Genomic DNA, 17,394 nt, shown 5'->3' on the forward strand with positions numbered 1-17,394 from the left:
GCTGTAGTTTGATTTGCCGCTTCTCGTTTCCATCTTCTCTTTTTCTTCTTCTTTTTTTTATACCACTTTTTTGACACCAATTTGTTACGTTTCTGTTCGTTAGTTAATTTTCCGTAACTTCGTTCCCACGAAACTTTAGCGACACAAATCCTGTCTTAAATAAAATTGGTTTATTCTTTCTGAATATAACTTTACGATACACTTAATTTCAACAGTCGCTCTAAACAAATGCTCACGTTTCACGTGGCCAACAATATTTTATCCGCATACATTCAATTACTCATTGCATTGTCCCCGTCATGTTGTGAACATCTTATGTATATACAAGACTAACACATATCTAGTAAATGCTAGGGCATTCTTGAAGGAACAGGATATTTCTAGAAACAGGTGACGTGATACTAGTCACGTGACCTCGCTGACGCAACAGTACTATACATGGGCTGACGTAAAGACAGCTGATGTTAAGGATACTTGAAGGATGTTTACAGAAATACTATTAAAAGCAACTGACAGAATGTTTAAACTATATAAGATTATATCCTTACCAATAACAATAAATCATACATTAGCTTTAACTATAGCAAATGATAAACCATACATTGCTGTCTCGAGTGATCAACACACATATGTTGAAATGACAGAAGAGGATATGTTAAATTGCATAGACGGACCTATTAGGGTTTGTGATCATAACTCAGGTATTTTTCCAGTACCTATTGTAACTTATAACTATGTAATATTCACAGGAAGTAAGAATAGAATATCTGAACTATGTGAGAAAAGAATAATTATTACTAAACCATTCTATTTTTATAAAATTAGAACTCCAAGAACTTGGTTATTTAACGTTAAAGATGAACTTACTTTATCAGTTGTATGCCCAAAGTCAAACGTACATCAAGTTGATTACCATACTAGAGTAATTAAGTTAAACAATAGTGGTTATCTAAAATGAGCTAGAAACTCTTTGGCTCCTGGTCAAGGTATCACCTTACCATCTAACTTTAGAAGTGAAACTAAATACATAGGGACTAGACTAAATGTAAGGATTCCAGAATTACAAGAACTACTAACTAAAAAGGAATTACAGTTAATTCAGAGTATAGATATAGAGACAAATATTAAAGGACTAACAGATATATTAGAGGACACTAAACATTTACCTCTTAGAAAGTCAGTGTTAAGTCTTTAGGATTTCCAGCAGCATTTGGATCAATTAGGAGCTACAGCTGGAAAGCAAAAGTTAGATAATTGGAAATTGTCTAACTCAGTGATGATAACCTTATGTTTAGTAGTAATACTAGTAAGCATAACGTTGTATATCAAAAGAGTTAATGGCATTAGATGGGCTATGTAAAGCTAGAAAAAAGAAAAGAACAAGATCAGGCAATAATGAACTGTCTGAATATTAAGAAGCTACTGAAATAGTAGAACTGAATGAGTAGGCCCCATCTAATCAGGGTATATCTTGATTATTTAGATGATTGCAAATTGAATAGATATAACCAATTGGCGATGATAGTTGATTATTAAATTATGGTAATAGTCAAAATTGACAGGCAAAATTATTAGGCATAGAAAAAGTTCTAGAAATGACAAAATTTAATAGACAGTGACCAGGAGTAAGAAATAAACGAAGTGATGATGAAAATAGACAGTTAGACAGTAACAACGAATCCAGAAATAAGTTATGTGGACGGACAGAAACTGTTATCAATAAAGGACAGATTGACAGTGTTTGTGATTTGAAAGAAGTGCACGAGAAAGTATGTGGGTTATGTGGTGCGTGAGTAAGTATATGTGTGTGTGTGACCAAGATGAGAATGGATCGAGTGGTGTGACTAAATGGTCTTTGCAAGAACAATCAGTAATAATACTTTATGACCATAGGAAACTAGGACAAAGAGCAGCGATAGTAGAAGTAGAGGGTTTCTGGGTGAACAGGAGATCAGTCGTTTATGGATCTCCTTCATATTAAGCAGAAACTCCATGAAGATTACATAGAGATTTACACCAAAGTAAGGAAGAAGGTACGGATACTACAACGCCAACTGAGAATCCAGTATATCAACCTCGAGGAATACGGTTGTCCAGCATATCGACATTTAGACTGTCCTAGAAGGCTGTTTTGCGATTACCATCATTATCTACATGAACACTGCGCATACTGGAAGGTGTGTGCACTGTACCAGTGGATTACTTACTGTGATTGGAACACTTTCCAGAACTTCTGTAGAGATTTCTATGTGAAACTTATAGTTGTTTATATCATTAATTTGTGTATTCCTCTTGAGAGTATTGGAATGTTATTTCTCTAAATATATTAACCACTTTGTATTATGTATTGTGTAACCACATATAACCATATAGATGTGTTTAACAGAGGTAGCATTTGAATGTATCTATCTATGATGTAAGTTTTCACTGATTGAGAGAGAGAGGTGAAAACAATGGTTAGATGATACATTTTGTTATGAATAACAAATTTTTTTTCTAAGGGAGGAGGAGTGAAGCAATTGGGTTATTTTTAAGGGAATTTACAATTGCTTCGACGTTTTTATGAGTTTTTATTAGTTTAGAAAGTTTAAGTAGTTGTGTTATTTGTAAACAACTAAGAAATGTAGATGAACTAGAAAAACAAGGTTAACTACGTAAGAAGCATTGCCTAGAAACGAGATGAATGTACTAGAACTTGTGACAGGTTGACCTCAACCCTTTAGAACTAGGAAAGCTACAGAAGCTCGGTGCTTTGAGGCGATATCGCATACAGCACATGGGTGTAGCAGTACAAGTAAATAGGTGGCCAGCTAACACAACCTAGCTGTAACCAATTATTGAGAGTTTTGGTTATGGTTTTGGAATAGCCTGGGGATTCCCCTAAATCATCCAATAGGATCACAGGTCTACTTGTGGGTGATGCCGTGTCCTATTTAGATGATCGGGATAATACACCAAAAATTTGCTTTATAAACCCATGTCAGAGACTGAAAAGAAAAAGTTCTTCAGAATTCAGAAAGAGTTCCTCTGGAAGCTGGAAAAGTCACTCTCTTGGGCAACATGAAGGTTTCTAATGTTATTCGATTTCTGAATACAACACCATTGTAAGTAAACTTTACTATTCTCTCTCAGTCAGTTAATACCAATGTTTTATAAAATGTTATGTTGAAATATATCTATGTGTATTAATGAAAGTGTATACTGAAGATATTACAAGTATTTTAATCGAGTTAAAAGCTATTTTATGTTTGTTAGTCATAAACGAAGTTTTGTCTTTATTAACTGTTAGTTAGCTGAATTAATGATTAATAAAATTATTTGTAAGAGTTCACCATTAGCCTGAGACTCTAATTCTTTAGTCTAACTGTAAACTACCTCTAGTTAACGACTTGTGGCTACACTCATCACGACAAATCCTCCAATAAATAAAGTTGGTGTAATGAGTAGTTTTAATTGAAACTCGAACAATTAAGCCCACCAGGGTGCTACTCATTACAGTTCTTTCAAAAAGGAAGGGTTTGGCAGGGTGTAGTAGAGGTCCAGTTTCTAGGAGGATAAGGAACTTATAATTAATAATCACTCTATTTTCTACAAAATACACATGTTTTGCTCATATTCACATAAACATCATTATTACAACACTACATATCATATAAACACATCAGTACCTTTTAATATACAATATCTATATACATATATTTAAGTTTATACATTATGTTGATGCTTACCTGGTGGGGATCAAGGGGGTATTTCTTCTTCTTGGCTGATATTTCGGCCACAGTTAATGATAGTACAAAAGAAACAATAGCTATGGTGAAGCCATCATTAGCCAGAACACCTATCAAATCCATTCTGGGAATAGCAGGGGCTGGCAACCTGATTAGATTGTGGAAATGTTCAGCTTTTATTATTTCAGTAAAAAAACTATTCTAGAGTTGACGAAAGTATGTATTACAAAAAAATATAAGAAAAACATGTTTCAATATTATTCTTTTTTTTAATATGGCAAATATTATATCATGAAAAGTCGGATAACTGTAGTTTGTTATTTAATCTAAATATTATTAGAACAATTTAAGTTGTAAACATAAGCAGTATAAAAAGGACATCATAAAGTTAACTAGTAAAAAACATTCAGTCATTATTCGACAGTTATTATAAGTAGACTTAGGATATGAAAGAAGCTATGAATGATAGACACAAAACTATGGAAAGACAAAATCTGGAATAGAGAAAAATATATAACTAACATTCACCGAAACATGTCGTGAAAGAGGTACAAATACCATTTGATTTTAATACAATCTTCAATGTAAGACAGCAATGACAGATTAAGATTTTTGAATTAACTGTAATGTACTAAAATGAATTAACTTCAATAAACACAAGAATCAACTGGAAGTTTTCTAATTCTGGTAAGGAACAATCTAGCAATAACACTTTTATTGATTGCTTTGTGCACTCTTGAAGTAACCAGAAACTAATTATACTTAGGCTTGTCCCAAGGCTTCAAAGGAAATAATTCAACTGGATATTTCAACCATGCTTACTAATGTTTAAGTAAACTTCCAAATTTGATAGTGATCAATGTATTGGGTTTTATAAATTTACAAAGATCTTTTTGAACTTACCCTACAGGAAACTCTCCTACAATCTCCACGCCGAGATTGGTATTAAACTTTCCTGCATAGGATATCACAGTAGCTAAAATAACCTATAAGAAATCAGAAAATATATGTTTTGATAATGATGTTTGCTGTTAAGAACAAAGTTACAATATGTACTATCTGTGCTGTGCCTACCCTGATACTGAAACCTGATTTTTAGCATTATAAGCTGAGCTACTAGGATGCTTTTTAATACTGTAATTTTAATATTTGCTGGTAGATATTGTTGTAAGAGGAGTCGTTTAATATTTATATTAACTATTACTTATCATATTAATTTCATCATTCAAAAATCGTAACTTTTTCTCAGGAAATTTAAAGCTTCAAGCACTTTTCAGGTATCTGAATGGTCATGATACGATGTAATTAATTGGTTCATTAAATGTCTAATATGTCTTGATAAAAGAATTAGCACAAAGGATCACATATAAAGTGTAATAAACTTAAAATAAGACCCAAAACTCGAACACTTTCGAATATTCGACTATTCTTCTTCAGGAAAATATGAATATTTTACAAAAGTTTTATGTTTTCCCTTAGCAGTGTGACTGAACAAAACTTCTCATAAAAAATCTACAAAATAAAAATATCATAAATATGTGGTATTCAGGTACATTTCTGTACAACACAAAGCCAAAATATTTCTTTGAATGTAGTTTTTCGGCAGTGTGGTCAATATTTGGCAAGTGTTTTTTGTGGACAGCTCCTACCTTATATTCATCTGGGAAAACGTTTCAGGCTTCAAGCTTGGAGAGTTATCAGTGTTTGATGTTTCATGTCACAGTTAGTGACAAGTATGTGTTTACATGTATTTGAAGTTATTATTTTCCTATACTGAAAATATATTTGCGGTACCTATCTACCTCCTCTTACATGTATAGCTATTCTCTTTCAGTGCTGCCCTCTATATGCAAAAATGTTTCGCATGCCACAAGCCTTGAACTCCCACGTATACCACGATCAATGTGGTTCAACTGTGTCTTGCATGTAAATCATCATGCAACAACCCTCCACCAATAGGAGTGCAACACACCTTTCTGATGCCTGTGACTCCCTCTATTCGATTCTACCAAATTATCAGAAAAGGAAGCACCAGTTTTCAATGGGGAGGAAGAGTAGAGGTAAGTACCTATCGGAAATATATTTTCCGTAGAGGAAAATAATAATTTCTGATATGGTACATTACCTCTTATCACATATATAGCTATAATCCCACACTGAATAGCTGGAGGGACCAGTGTGAGGGATAGAAAGAAGTATCCTTTGAGACCATCTGAAGAACACCCTTGAAGTGTGATCCCATTGGGAGAAGAACACACGTGGGAGACCACACCACTTCAGTACCAGGTGTTCTATGTGCCGAATGTGGAAAGAGGTGTGGCATACATGGGTGGAAAGTAGGGGTAGCACAACCAAAAAGGGAAAGAAAACAGAATGGGTTGAATACAAACCACAGGATACCGGAATCTCAATCCCACAAAAGAAAGATTGTAGAAGAACCATCTACAGACAGGAATGTGTGGAAAGCTAAAATGAATGTGCTCCAAGGCATAGAGTGGCTAGGGTGTGAAAGACTGTCAACTTCAATCATACATTTGGGATGTGTCAATGTGGCAGGTCACATCAAATTTAAACTCAATCAGACTGGTTCCCCACTGCATAACATCAGCTTCAGGCAGTAAAAACTGAGTAAGTTGAATAACTGCAAATCAAAATTAGTTTAATAGATACAAACCAAACATATATTCGAATAAAAATAACTCCAAAAAAATAATATCTATACTATGATTTCTTTCACTTTAAATGAACAAATCATGTCCCGATTTTACCTATTAAAGACCTGAGTCAGATAACTAAGAATATCTTTTAGTGTTACCAAAACTGCAAGATAATCCTTCATTTACAATTTATATCAATAAAAACATTAGATTTGCCATGTTTTTCAGTTCATGTGGTGTAGATTCTTTAATAATTTTTTTCTTCCTTCAGTAAAAATCACATGCTACAACTGTATATATTTCGCTGTTCAGTTTAATCCAAACCCGAAATATTCTTTATCTGAGTTAAAAACACATGGATCACGAAATCATTTTAAATCTCAGTACAGCTCAAGCCAATCACTCAGGTTTTCACTAAATGTATCTCAATATTACAAACCAATACTATTTACTTGCTTGAATAATTTTTTACTCTTGAACATATCATTTGTGTATGAATGCACAAACTAGTTTAACAAGTAGTCGAAAAAGGTGTGAACACCACAAACCCTCCCATTTCTACTTCATGTAACACCTAACATGTAATGTGTAATACTAGTACATAGAATCACCGATGAATTTCTCTATGGTTTCTATAGCAACCGACGAGAGCCAGTCACACACTCAATGTGCTTTTTGAAAAGATGAAACCTACACATGCCACACATTGAATTAGTTATACCAACTTGATAGCTGTTCCAAAAATAAAAGCAGTCACAGGTGGGCTTACACATAATCTAAGGTAGTAGACGTACAAGAAATGGCAGAAAAATTACTTCACTGTCTTAAAACAAAAACTAGTCGGAAGCCAAACTGTTTTAGTGCCGCCATCTAGTGGTAATGAAAAATCCACTACATTAGATAAACATGAAAAATAACTGTGGCAGAAATGTTGTCAAAATATAGCATACATCACCTGATTTATATAGTTTGTGTAATTTTTCGTGTCATATTAGGGTACAATCTTCCGACTGAACTTCAGGAAGACTGTTATATACCGACCTATCGGGCATGATCTTGCACAGTGGAACAGACCAATGCTTCACTGTCTTACTCATAAGATCAGAAGATAATTCAGGAAGTTTATACTCACAAACGTTTGCTAACATTCACCACAAAACTTAGCCTGGCTGCTCAAAAAATGAAAGATGTAAAGTTCTTTCCTATATTTGTCAGTACCTCTGGTCGTTATAAACAATTGAATCTAATTGTAACTCTCTCCCTAGGAGTTTCATCGAACAATCTCAGCTGTCCTAGCTCTGTATCCAGCTAATTTCATGCAGTCTGTTGAACAGAAATGTTGCTACAACTGAAATAGATAGATTGAGTGACTATCTCAAAACATCAAGCCAACTCTCGCCACCAAATATTGCTTTATAGCTCAGAAAATATGGGTTGTAGTACCTTTTCAGTTGATGACTTTTATACCAACCAATTCTCTTAAGTGTAAAATAATCAAATGACTATCACACAGGTTACTGCATATACACATTCTATTAAGAAACACCACTTCATTTCAGTCATTGATTTTTTAAGTCGGCTGACTGTCAGCATTACCGATCAAGCATTTAATCCCAGCCATAAAGATTAGGATATAATCACCAGGGTCTCATGTGATTGATCACTAGAGCAGACTGAAGTTGCTTCAAGTGGCATTTAATCATCCGACTATTTATAAACAGTCAAGTATATAGTACCGATGTGCTCCTTCTCATAAGTTGAGATAAAATCGAAGAATAAACAACTCTCTTGACACATGGTTTATTCAAGCATTTTCTGCCACAAGAAATCATGCATATTGGTTATTGCACAATGAAGCCATTTCACATATTCCCGTGGATCATAAATTATATTCACAGGGAGCTGTCCTTCTCATCCGAACATTAAGAGTTTCAGCGAAAATCACACAACTATTTCTCAGTTGCGTGGCATGCCACTGTGACAAATGATAGGTACTCATCCTAATGGGATTGGTTAAAGTTAACTGGTTTACCGTCTGTACTGCCCATTCATACAAACTTTCAGCTTCAGGATAATATGGTGAAATGCACGTTTTCACAACACCCAAAACTCGACAAAATTCTGTAAACAGAGAGCTGTTGAAATTAGCTCTTTGATCCATGTAGATCTCCCCATGAATGTTGAAGCATGAAATATGTTGTTAAACTAACACACTTGTGAAGTGACAGTATTTATGTTTAGTTATTTGATAAGCTTCAGCCCACATTGTGAATTTATCAGTAATGAACAGCACATGTCAATTACCTTTAGTAGTTTTGAGCAGAAGTTCAGCCATTTCCAGGGCGATTATCACCAGAAGGTAACTACCACTCCATATTTGAGTTTTCTTTAGTGTTTCTAGTTCTTACTCTAAGTAACACACTGAGTACAGAGTATACACTATTGTTCAACATCCTGACATGAATGTTGCCAGAAAAATTCCTTTCAACTATTTGCAACACTTCATGACAATCCCTAATGCTCTCCATTCCCAGCATTATACAAAGCCCGAAATATCTATTTCCTTAGAGCATTGGTGAGCAATAACTGCATCACAGGTCGATTACCATGTCTCAGTGGTTTATGCCAAAAAAAGATAATCTATCTGTGTTTCCACGTTGCTGATACGATTAGTATTGTACAACAAAGGTGTATTCTTGCAGCATGTTTATCCACTGCTCAATCGTACCATCTGGGTTTTTCAAACTTCTTAGCCATTTCAGTGATGCATGGTCTACTTGAATAGAGAATTCTCTACCACATAAGTAGTGTAAATTCCTTCTTTGTCGTACAATATTGGCATTCAGGGACACTCACTGTATGACTGGAATACAGAGACTCACACTCCATCCAATCCTGTACATGTGATAAAACCAAACTAAGTCGACTATTAATGGTGTCTTTATCCAGAACGAGTGAACAGTTTTGATTGAGATAGCCAACGCTGGTGCTTCAATTAAGATGTACTTTAAGAACTTAAACGTATCTTCACATTTTTTGTCCATACAAATTGTACTTTAACCTTGGTCAGTGCCAAAAGTTGTGTAGTTATCTTAAAGAATTTCGCTAAAAAACACAGATAATACAAAATCTACAAAGTTGTAAACTTCTTGTCTACTAGAATGTAGGGACCAGCCCTTGACTCGTAAGATCTTTGCAAGACCAATAAGTATTTTATCTCTATTGACAACGTGACCAAGCAACCCCACTTCCAAATGAATGAGGAGGCACTTTCCTGGTTTCAATTTCAAGCCTGCTTCCTTTATACATTGGAATACCTCAGATTTACAGCAGCAGCCTGAAATGTGACCAAAGACGAGTATGTCATCTGCATAAATGAGACATCTCTCCCATTATAGCTATCTCAGTTTAATTTCCTTCAACTTCGCAAAAGTTATAACGGTATTACACAAATCAAATGGTACGATATAGAATTCATTCCATTTTTCTTGAGTCTTATGTCTACTTTCGTTGACAGCTCAACTTTCCAATATCAAGAATTGAGGTCTAGTGCACTGAACAAACGAACATTTTCCAATGCATTTCGACATTCATCCATGTATAGTAAATGAAAAACATTACTGTATTTAACAATTTAATGTTCGTACAGAATTTTTTGGTGTTCCTTTCTTTCGTTTTTTGATAAATAGTACTAGAGGCGCCCAAGCACACTCTGAAGATTGTACTATCCCAGTTCGGTTTCAGTGCTGCTCATATCTCTGGTGCTTTAAAGACACTTGTGTAGCAATGGCTTATCAGACATGCATCCCTTGTATCTATGAGCTGGCTTGTGATTGTTGTTTGAGTCAAATGCCATCTGGTCCCATAAACACATCAGCAAACTCATCGAGCAATTCACTAAATTCGTGTATATATGTTGAGTTAAGGTTGTTTGAACAATCTTCAACTAGAGACTTCAGGTGCTCTGGAAGCTAGGTGTTTATTTTCAGATGCAGTACAATGGTTATTACATCAGCATTAAAGCTAGTTCGCATCACATCTGCCTCTGTTACCATGCTAGTGACCATTCCAGCTGGAAGCTGAATGTCCATAGTTATATACTAGCATTGGTACAACACCCTCACTAACACAGATCACTGTTCGAGCTAGTGCAACTTGCTTTCCATGCAAAAAGCATTTCATATGTTGGTTCTATCATCACTGTAGAAGGTGACAATGCACTAGAATGTATACATAGTACAACCATGAAATATAGCTTAAACCACAGGGGGCATTACTAGTTCCTTTTCAACATGCATGTGTGTAGTCCACTCTTTGTGGGCCTAATCTGAGCACTGGATGGAATTTTTCTGGAACTGTAGTTCACCTGTTGCAGAAATAAAACTAGCTGACATTTTCAACAATAGGTTCACCCATAAGATACCAATGTCTGAACTAAAAACAGAAACAGATACCTTCATATGACATGTAATATTGCCAAGGCGAAGTCAAAGATTCATCTCTAATCTCATGTCTAGCTAGCAACCATTTATCAGAACAAAGTTTGTGCTATTTTTGGAAGTGGTGGATTACAACAGAGTACCTGATTCACAGTAAGGTCGAGTTAAGTTCTGGCTATTCTACACTAAATATGTAGCCTCAAATCCATGTATTATCATTGGCATATACCATGTTTCTCCAAGTTCACGGTTCTCTATACTAGCAATCATAATGTTAGGTGAAAGCTGAAAACTGTATTTGCTGAAATTGACAGCCAGATCCAATGACTGCAGCAGACATTACTCAATGCCAATGTTTCTGTATCTGTTGTGGTATTGGCTTGAAAGGTGTTTTGCATCTGATGGTACTGCCTGACAACAGAATATGAACATTTCCACAACTGGTGATCAAGCAGGTGTTTTTTCCATCACGCCCATGGTGCTTTTGTGAGTATGACTCGAAATGCACTGGTAGTGTGGTCATGGCACATTAGCCTATTGATCCATTGAGAGCCATAGCTGCTGTGTCATACTATCTTGTGGCTCTGCTGTTGTAGAGCTTTACATATTCTGAAGGGTTTTTTATAGATAGTTTTGCAGCCAAAGTTGTAAATGTTTTGTCTTTTTCTATCACTTGTAACTTAAGGAGAACACCCCATACTGTTTTCCCCTGGAAATATCTTTATGAGAGGTGAAATACCCCTCATTAACATATGATTCCAAGTGGATTTGACTGGCAACTCCTCAATAAACCTGTCAATGAGCTTCTCAGTCAAGCTTCACGAAACAAGATATGAAATGTCTTTCTAGGGAATCATCTTAAATCATCATATTATAGGCTTAGCTCTCTCAAAATCACTACCTTTCAGCTTTAATCTCAAACCTGTGGATCACTCAGTTCTTCACGGGGTCAAATCTACAATAAAACTCATTAAAATGTGTCATGCCTTGTCCAAATACTATAGTTCATCGAACACTAGACCATCTAAGTTCAGTACCAGGCAAGTTAAAGCCTATCCTTGAGTCCCCCCATTCCAAGAAACAACTTTCTTTAAAGGTTAAATGAAATTCTCAATGTTCCTCCTGTTCTGTTGCCTTGAACACTAGATGGTTTACTCGTTGTTTTGTGTGGTATGCAGGCATACTGTTTTCCTACCATCTATAATGATATAATTATTTTTTCTAAGTTATTGATAATAGATTTTCTGCATTGTTAGGGTACAACACGTGGTCCAAAGTGCCTGAGATTATTTTGTTCTATCCAACTCAGCTCTTTGTTCTTTGATTAAATAATGTATTCTGCCTGCAAGACAATTTTACAGTATCTTGAGCTTGGGTTTAAACTAATTAGAACTGAAATATCCTTTGGTGGCCAAAGTGTGACGTCAACTGAATCTGACAGCTGACAAATTCTGTCAGGGAACAGAGGTCACGAGATGACCTGCCAATTGGACAAATAAAGCAAGCTGATTTTTCGAATTCACATCCAGACACTTTTTTTACCTGTTTGCTCCCAGATTTTGCGGAAAGAAGACCTTCTGAAGTTTATTCAGCATTTATTGTTGAGATAATCCATCTTCGGAGAAGGAAAACTTCAAGACTAATGGTTGCATAACTTGGAGTGTAGACTGTCCATCATTGCACATGGATACATGCTCAGTTTTCAGTGTTTTTGCATTGTAATGAATACAAATTTTGTTCATTGTATTTAAAGTTTCCAGACTCTTTTATTTCCACAGTAATTTCGAAAATGCATTCGAATACTAGGGAAGTTAACTTAAGTCACTGGACTGAGCATGCAGTTATTCGCAGGTATTTCAATCAGCAAAACTTGTCAGGAAGTCAGTTTGATATGAAAATAACACAACTGTACCTTATCACCAAATAACGTGCAGTGACTCCAATTGTCAGCTTCTCTGCCAAAATATTATAATTTTCATGTGACATCCTTTGACTCAATCCATAGTAGGATGGCTCAATACACAATATCAAACATCATAATTGCTATCATAATGATGTCACATTTTATAGCAATTTGTCATTACACCTCATTCAGACCAAACAATACTTATTTACATATTTCAACCAATGGTTTCCATTCAGTTCTAAGCCATTCCAAGCCAGTCGTAGAGATTTTTTTACTACCCGTCTGAACAGACAACTTTCTTAGAAATCCAAACAGATAAGTGTGCATTGTAACCCCTTTCTCGTTGCGTATTTCCACTCAGGAAGGACACAAAACAAAAAAAACATGTTTTAATATTGGCCATATGTTAATATGTTACACACCAAAATACAGGCGACAATCAGGCAACCACCCCTTTCGACCTATGTAACAGCGTTCCCTAACGGACATTTTAATTAAATTGTATTTAATACAGTTTAGAATGACAAAATAAACCAACAATCTAAAGAGAAGATATAATCCCAATATTTAAGTTAATATAAATAATAAATTGAAACTAAATCATTCAAAATGCAACAATAACTTAAGTCTGATTCATCACATGAGCTGGTGATCAGGCATACTCTCAGCACCATCTACCGAAAAGAGACAGTCGGCACGCTTCGAACCTATGACTGCATGATATAATATAGTATTTCAAATTTATACGAATCTATATAAATATAATAGTACTGTCTATTGTATTTCCATGTACTACTTCGCATGGTGTGGATGAATCTTCACCAAATTTGGTATGGAGGTTCATTGTGTCCATGGAAAGATACATACAAAATTTCAGTTTTGTGTTTTGAGAGTTTTATGAGTGTTTTGCGATTTTTACCACTGCTTCGCTCCCTGTTGATGGATCTTCACCAAATTTGGCATGAAGATTTGTTGAGTCCATGCGGAGACATGTGTAAATGTGCGGTTTCTAATTTTGTGCTTTGCAGTTTTTATGGGCATTTTTTACAATTACATATAAGGAAAGCAACTTTTCATGTCCTAAAATAACCTTTCATTAATCATGAATTTACATAACTTCCGTCAGTAAATAAATATACTATACTACTAGTTACTGAAAAGTGAAATTATAACTGTTACAGCTATGACAAATGAAATAATAGTATCTTGATTACTTACCTAGTAAATAAACTCCACATCTAAATAATATTACCAGGATGTTTATGAAATTAAAATAATATTAATTACATGGTTTAAAATGTACAGAAATATGAAAACCTGTTAAAACTGTTTCAGTTAAGCAGTATGAGCATTTCAAACCTTGTATTTCCCTTTATTTCCAAGAATAGTTTGAACACACTGATGGTCAAACTTTTTCATTGGTTAAAACCACTATATCTTGAATAATCTGTTCCTCTACTAACCACAATTAAGTCGATGGGAATAGGCACTCTCAGTCTGCGTTTAAACCTGACATTGATTTGTTCTTTCACTAACATCAACAAGCAGAGGGTAATGGCAGAAATTATTAGAGTCGCAGGTTTCACCTCGTCTATGGCAGAGAAAATGTCATTCAGTGTCTGAAACAAATAAAAAAGATGTATGAATATTTAAACAGAGCTTATTAAACACCAGAGTGAGCCTCCAATGTTTCAAGCATAAAAAATGTGTTGGTGGTTGGAAGGTTTGCATGTGGCTTAATATCATTTATAGACCTACTTCCTTCTACTACATAGAATAGTAATTGAAACTTACTATAATCATATCTTGAGCATCATAGTATCCGTTTCTATAAAAGTGACTAATAACAAATGTTATATAGATTTTATAGAAACATAATGTGGTTAAAAATAAAACCAGAAAGTAAAAATATCTTAGATCTAATTTATCTCTACCACAAGTCAATGGTAAGAAAGACAGTTATTCAATACCATAACTTAATAAGCCAATCAGCTGGGCCTAATTTCATCACAAATATTAGGCCTATTAATTCACAAGGCTCATCCAGTTTCCAGCATTCAAAACAACTGCTTTATGTTGATTTTTTGTACAAATGCAGTATCATAAGAGGATTTAATTTTGTTTTATGTTTTGTACTTTTTGAACATACAATATTTAAATAATCACATGAAAGATGATGCTTCTGGCCCGATACTTGGGTTAATGGCATATCTAACTGGAATAGTTTGAAATAAGATATTTCCCAAGTAAAACCTGCACATTTTACATATTCAATATCTACGAATTTAAGAATTTCTGGTTATACATGTTTACTCACTCTTAGTTTCTAACCATTAAGTTGGTAAAATTTCTACTGAATGCAGTGGTGTACATAGCATGTCACGAGCTCCACAGCATAAAAAAAAGTCGAGCCTCTTAACCGCCCTTTATCGTCTTCAGCATTTCATAGTAGTGAAATTATTTACAGTCTTATCTATGTTCAATTATCTTACTTGTGCTTGTTCTATGCTCAACCAAGCTAGTCCTGACAGTCTCTCTTGACACATTGTGTATATTGTTACAACATCGAGGTCACGTGACTAGTATCACGCCACGTCATTCTCGAACTTTCACGTCTTTTCCTTAAATCTCGTAATCTTTCTGGATATAGTGTAGTCTTGTATATAAAATACCGGCCACGATGCGACGGAGAGGTAATGAGTAATTGAATGTATGCGGATAAAATATTGTTGGCCACGTGAGACGTGAGTTATAGAGTTTGTTTTAGCGCGACTGTTGAAATTAAGTGTATCGCAAAGTTATATTCAAAAAGAATAAACCAGTTTTATTTAAGAAAGGACTTGTGTCGCTAAAGTTTCGTCGGAACGAATTTACGGAAAATTAACTAACGAACCGAGACGTAAGTTTGGAAACTGATCTCTCAGCAGTGGCAACAGTGAAAGGAATGGTTAAAAACAAAAAGAGGCTGTGCTAATGTCAGGAAAAGAAGAAATTATGGCACAATGAGGAGGTATGAATCTCTTTGACTGATTTTGTGAATGTTATTCCTAAGAGATGTTGGAAACTTAGCATTTTATTTGGAAATGATGATAATATGTTCTACTATATACTTTCTGGAATTATTTTGCTTTGACAAAAAGCTCATCATAAGTTATAGATACCGGAAGTTCTGATTGTAGAATTCCATTCATGCCATAAAACTAGTTTCCAAGCTGCTGCATAACAATGCCCAAACAAGAATAAAATAATTTCATTTTGAAATTTTGCTTGGCATCTATTAGTCTCTGATCCTCACTTAAATCATGAAACTGCCGTTTAACATTCTGGACCCTCTTTTCTTCAAATGCAGCGTGTGATGTTTGCCAGACACAAAGTGTCATACTTTGTTTACATGTTGCATTAGCAACTCCTCTCCATCTGTTATATGGCTCTAGTGAACCAGGCTTTCAAATGGGTTTCGATCCAAGTTTAAAGTCTGTATAACTTAATCTGTGGTATAAGTGAATTCCCTTAGCAACTAAACTCAACATTCCTAATATGATGCTGATTTTCTGTAGACTTTTGATCAATTGGTGATAGTGAGTTAGTAGTGTGTGCATAAGGTGAGAAATCTTTTAAAATCTTTTTACAGCCTTTCTCTCAGCCTGGGCCTTGTAGCAATGCTATGGCTACTACCGCGATATGTAATGTATGCCACTAACTGAATAGCTCCTAATTTTAATGTCATGCAAGTAAATAGTTCCTAAACTTTAACCTCCAGGGCAATTATTGGTTCTGAACTTTCAATATCATGTTAATAAATAGTTCATAATCTTTAATATCATGTTAGTGAAAGGTCCAAACCTGAAAGTTTTACAAATTTCAAGTGATTATCTCCTAGCTTAAATTTAAAACTTCAAGGATGAAAAGAAGCCTACTGAAGATGTACAATATTTTCAACATTTAGAAATGGAACTAACTGTGAGAACTACTTAGGTGTAGAACTCAATTAGCAGTCATCATAAAAACTAATGACTTACTTAAAATGTACATAAAGATCTTGAATTTAAAATGAAAATAATAATGACAATTATTTTATGGTGTACCTAATTATCTTTATTCAAAATGTCTGTGTGTTTGAAACAAGACACTCACATAAAATATCCTAAATGGTCCATGTTGAATTTTGATGTGAAGATCAAAGATATTTGCAATCTGAGAAACAGCAATAAGAACAGCTACCCCAGCTGTGAAACCAGACATCAACTGGTCAGATAGCAGAATGGGAAAACTGGCAAACCGAATCAAAGCCAAGAAAATCTGTGAGAAATAGATTGTGGACATAGTTATTTCTGATCAGTTTTATGAATGAGTATTATAACATGGTTTTAGTCATGAACAAAGTAACTATTTTTCTCTTTAATCAGTGAACATGGATTACTTGTTAATCATTAACTTTTTTTGAAGAAATGGTTTCGAGACATTTCCTAAATAAAGCTAATTACTCAGGAATTTTAACTTTCTCAGCAATATTAAGATTTTCTTTATCTGAAACTATATTTACAATAGATAATCAACTAGTCACACAGTGAACTTTTTTAGCATAAAGATCTTTTATAAATGCATAATTTGTTATCAGTAATTAACGTTTATAAAATGAGAATTTATAAAGAATTTGACAAGTT

The 17,394-nt window shown here is 34.6% G+C and overlaps 1 protein-coding gene across 1 annotated transcript in view; it reads right to left on the minus strand.

Moving 5' to 3' along the window:
- Positions 1 to 3,728: 3,728 nt before the first annotated feature.
- LOC106464258 (solute carrier family 26 member 10-like) overlaps positions 3,729 to 17,394 on the minus strand; it is a gene marked incomplete at its 3' end in the record, with an annotated part of 36,155 nt that continues 22,489 nt past the window's right edge. The window contains exons 6-9 of the mRNA XM_013924384.2: positions 16,865 to 17,029; positions 14,194 to 14,349; positions 4,632 to 4,714; positions 3,729 to 3,876 (exon numbers count right to left, since the gene is read on the minus strand). Coding sequence (XP_013779838.2) covers positions 3,729 to 3,876; positions 4,632 to 4,714; positions 14,194 to 14,349; positions 16,865 to 17,029 — 552 coding nt within the window. The remainder of the gene's footprint in view (positions 3,877 to 4,631; positions 4,715 to 14,193; positions 14,350 to 16,864; positions 17,030 to 17,394) is intronic.

This window comes from Limulus polyphemus, unplaced genomic scaffold (genome assembly GCF_000517525.1).
Source record: "Limulus polyphemus unplaced genomic scaffold, Limulus_polyphemus-2.1.2 Scaffold1601, whole genome shotgun sequence".
Classification (NCBI taxonomy): domain Eukaryota; kingdom Metazoa; phylum Arthropoda; class Merostomata; order Xiphosura; family Limulidae; genus Limulus; species Limulus polyphemus.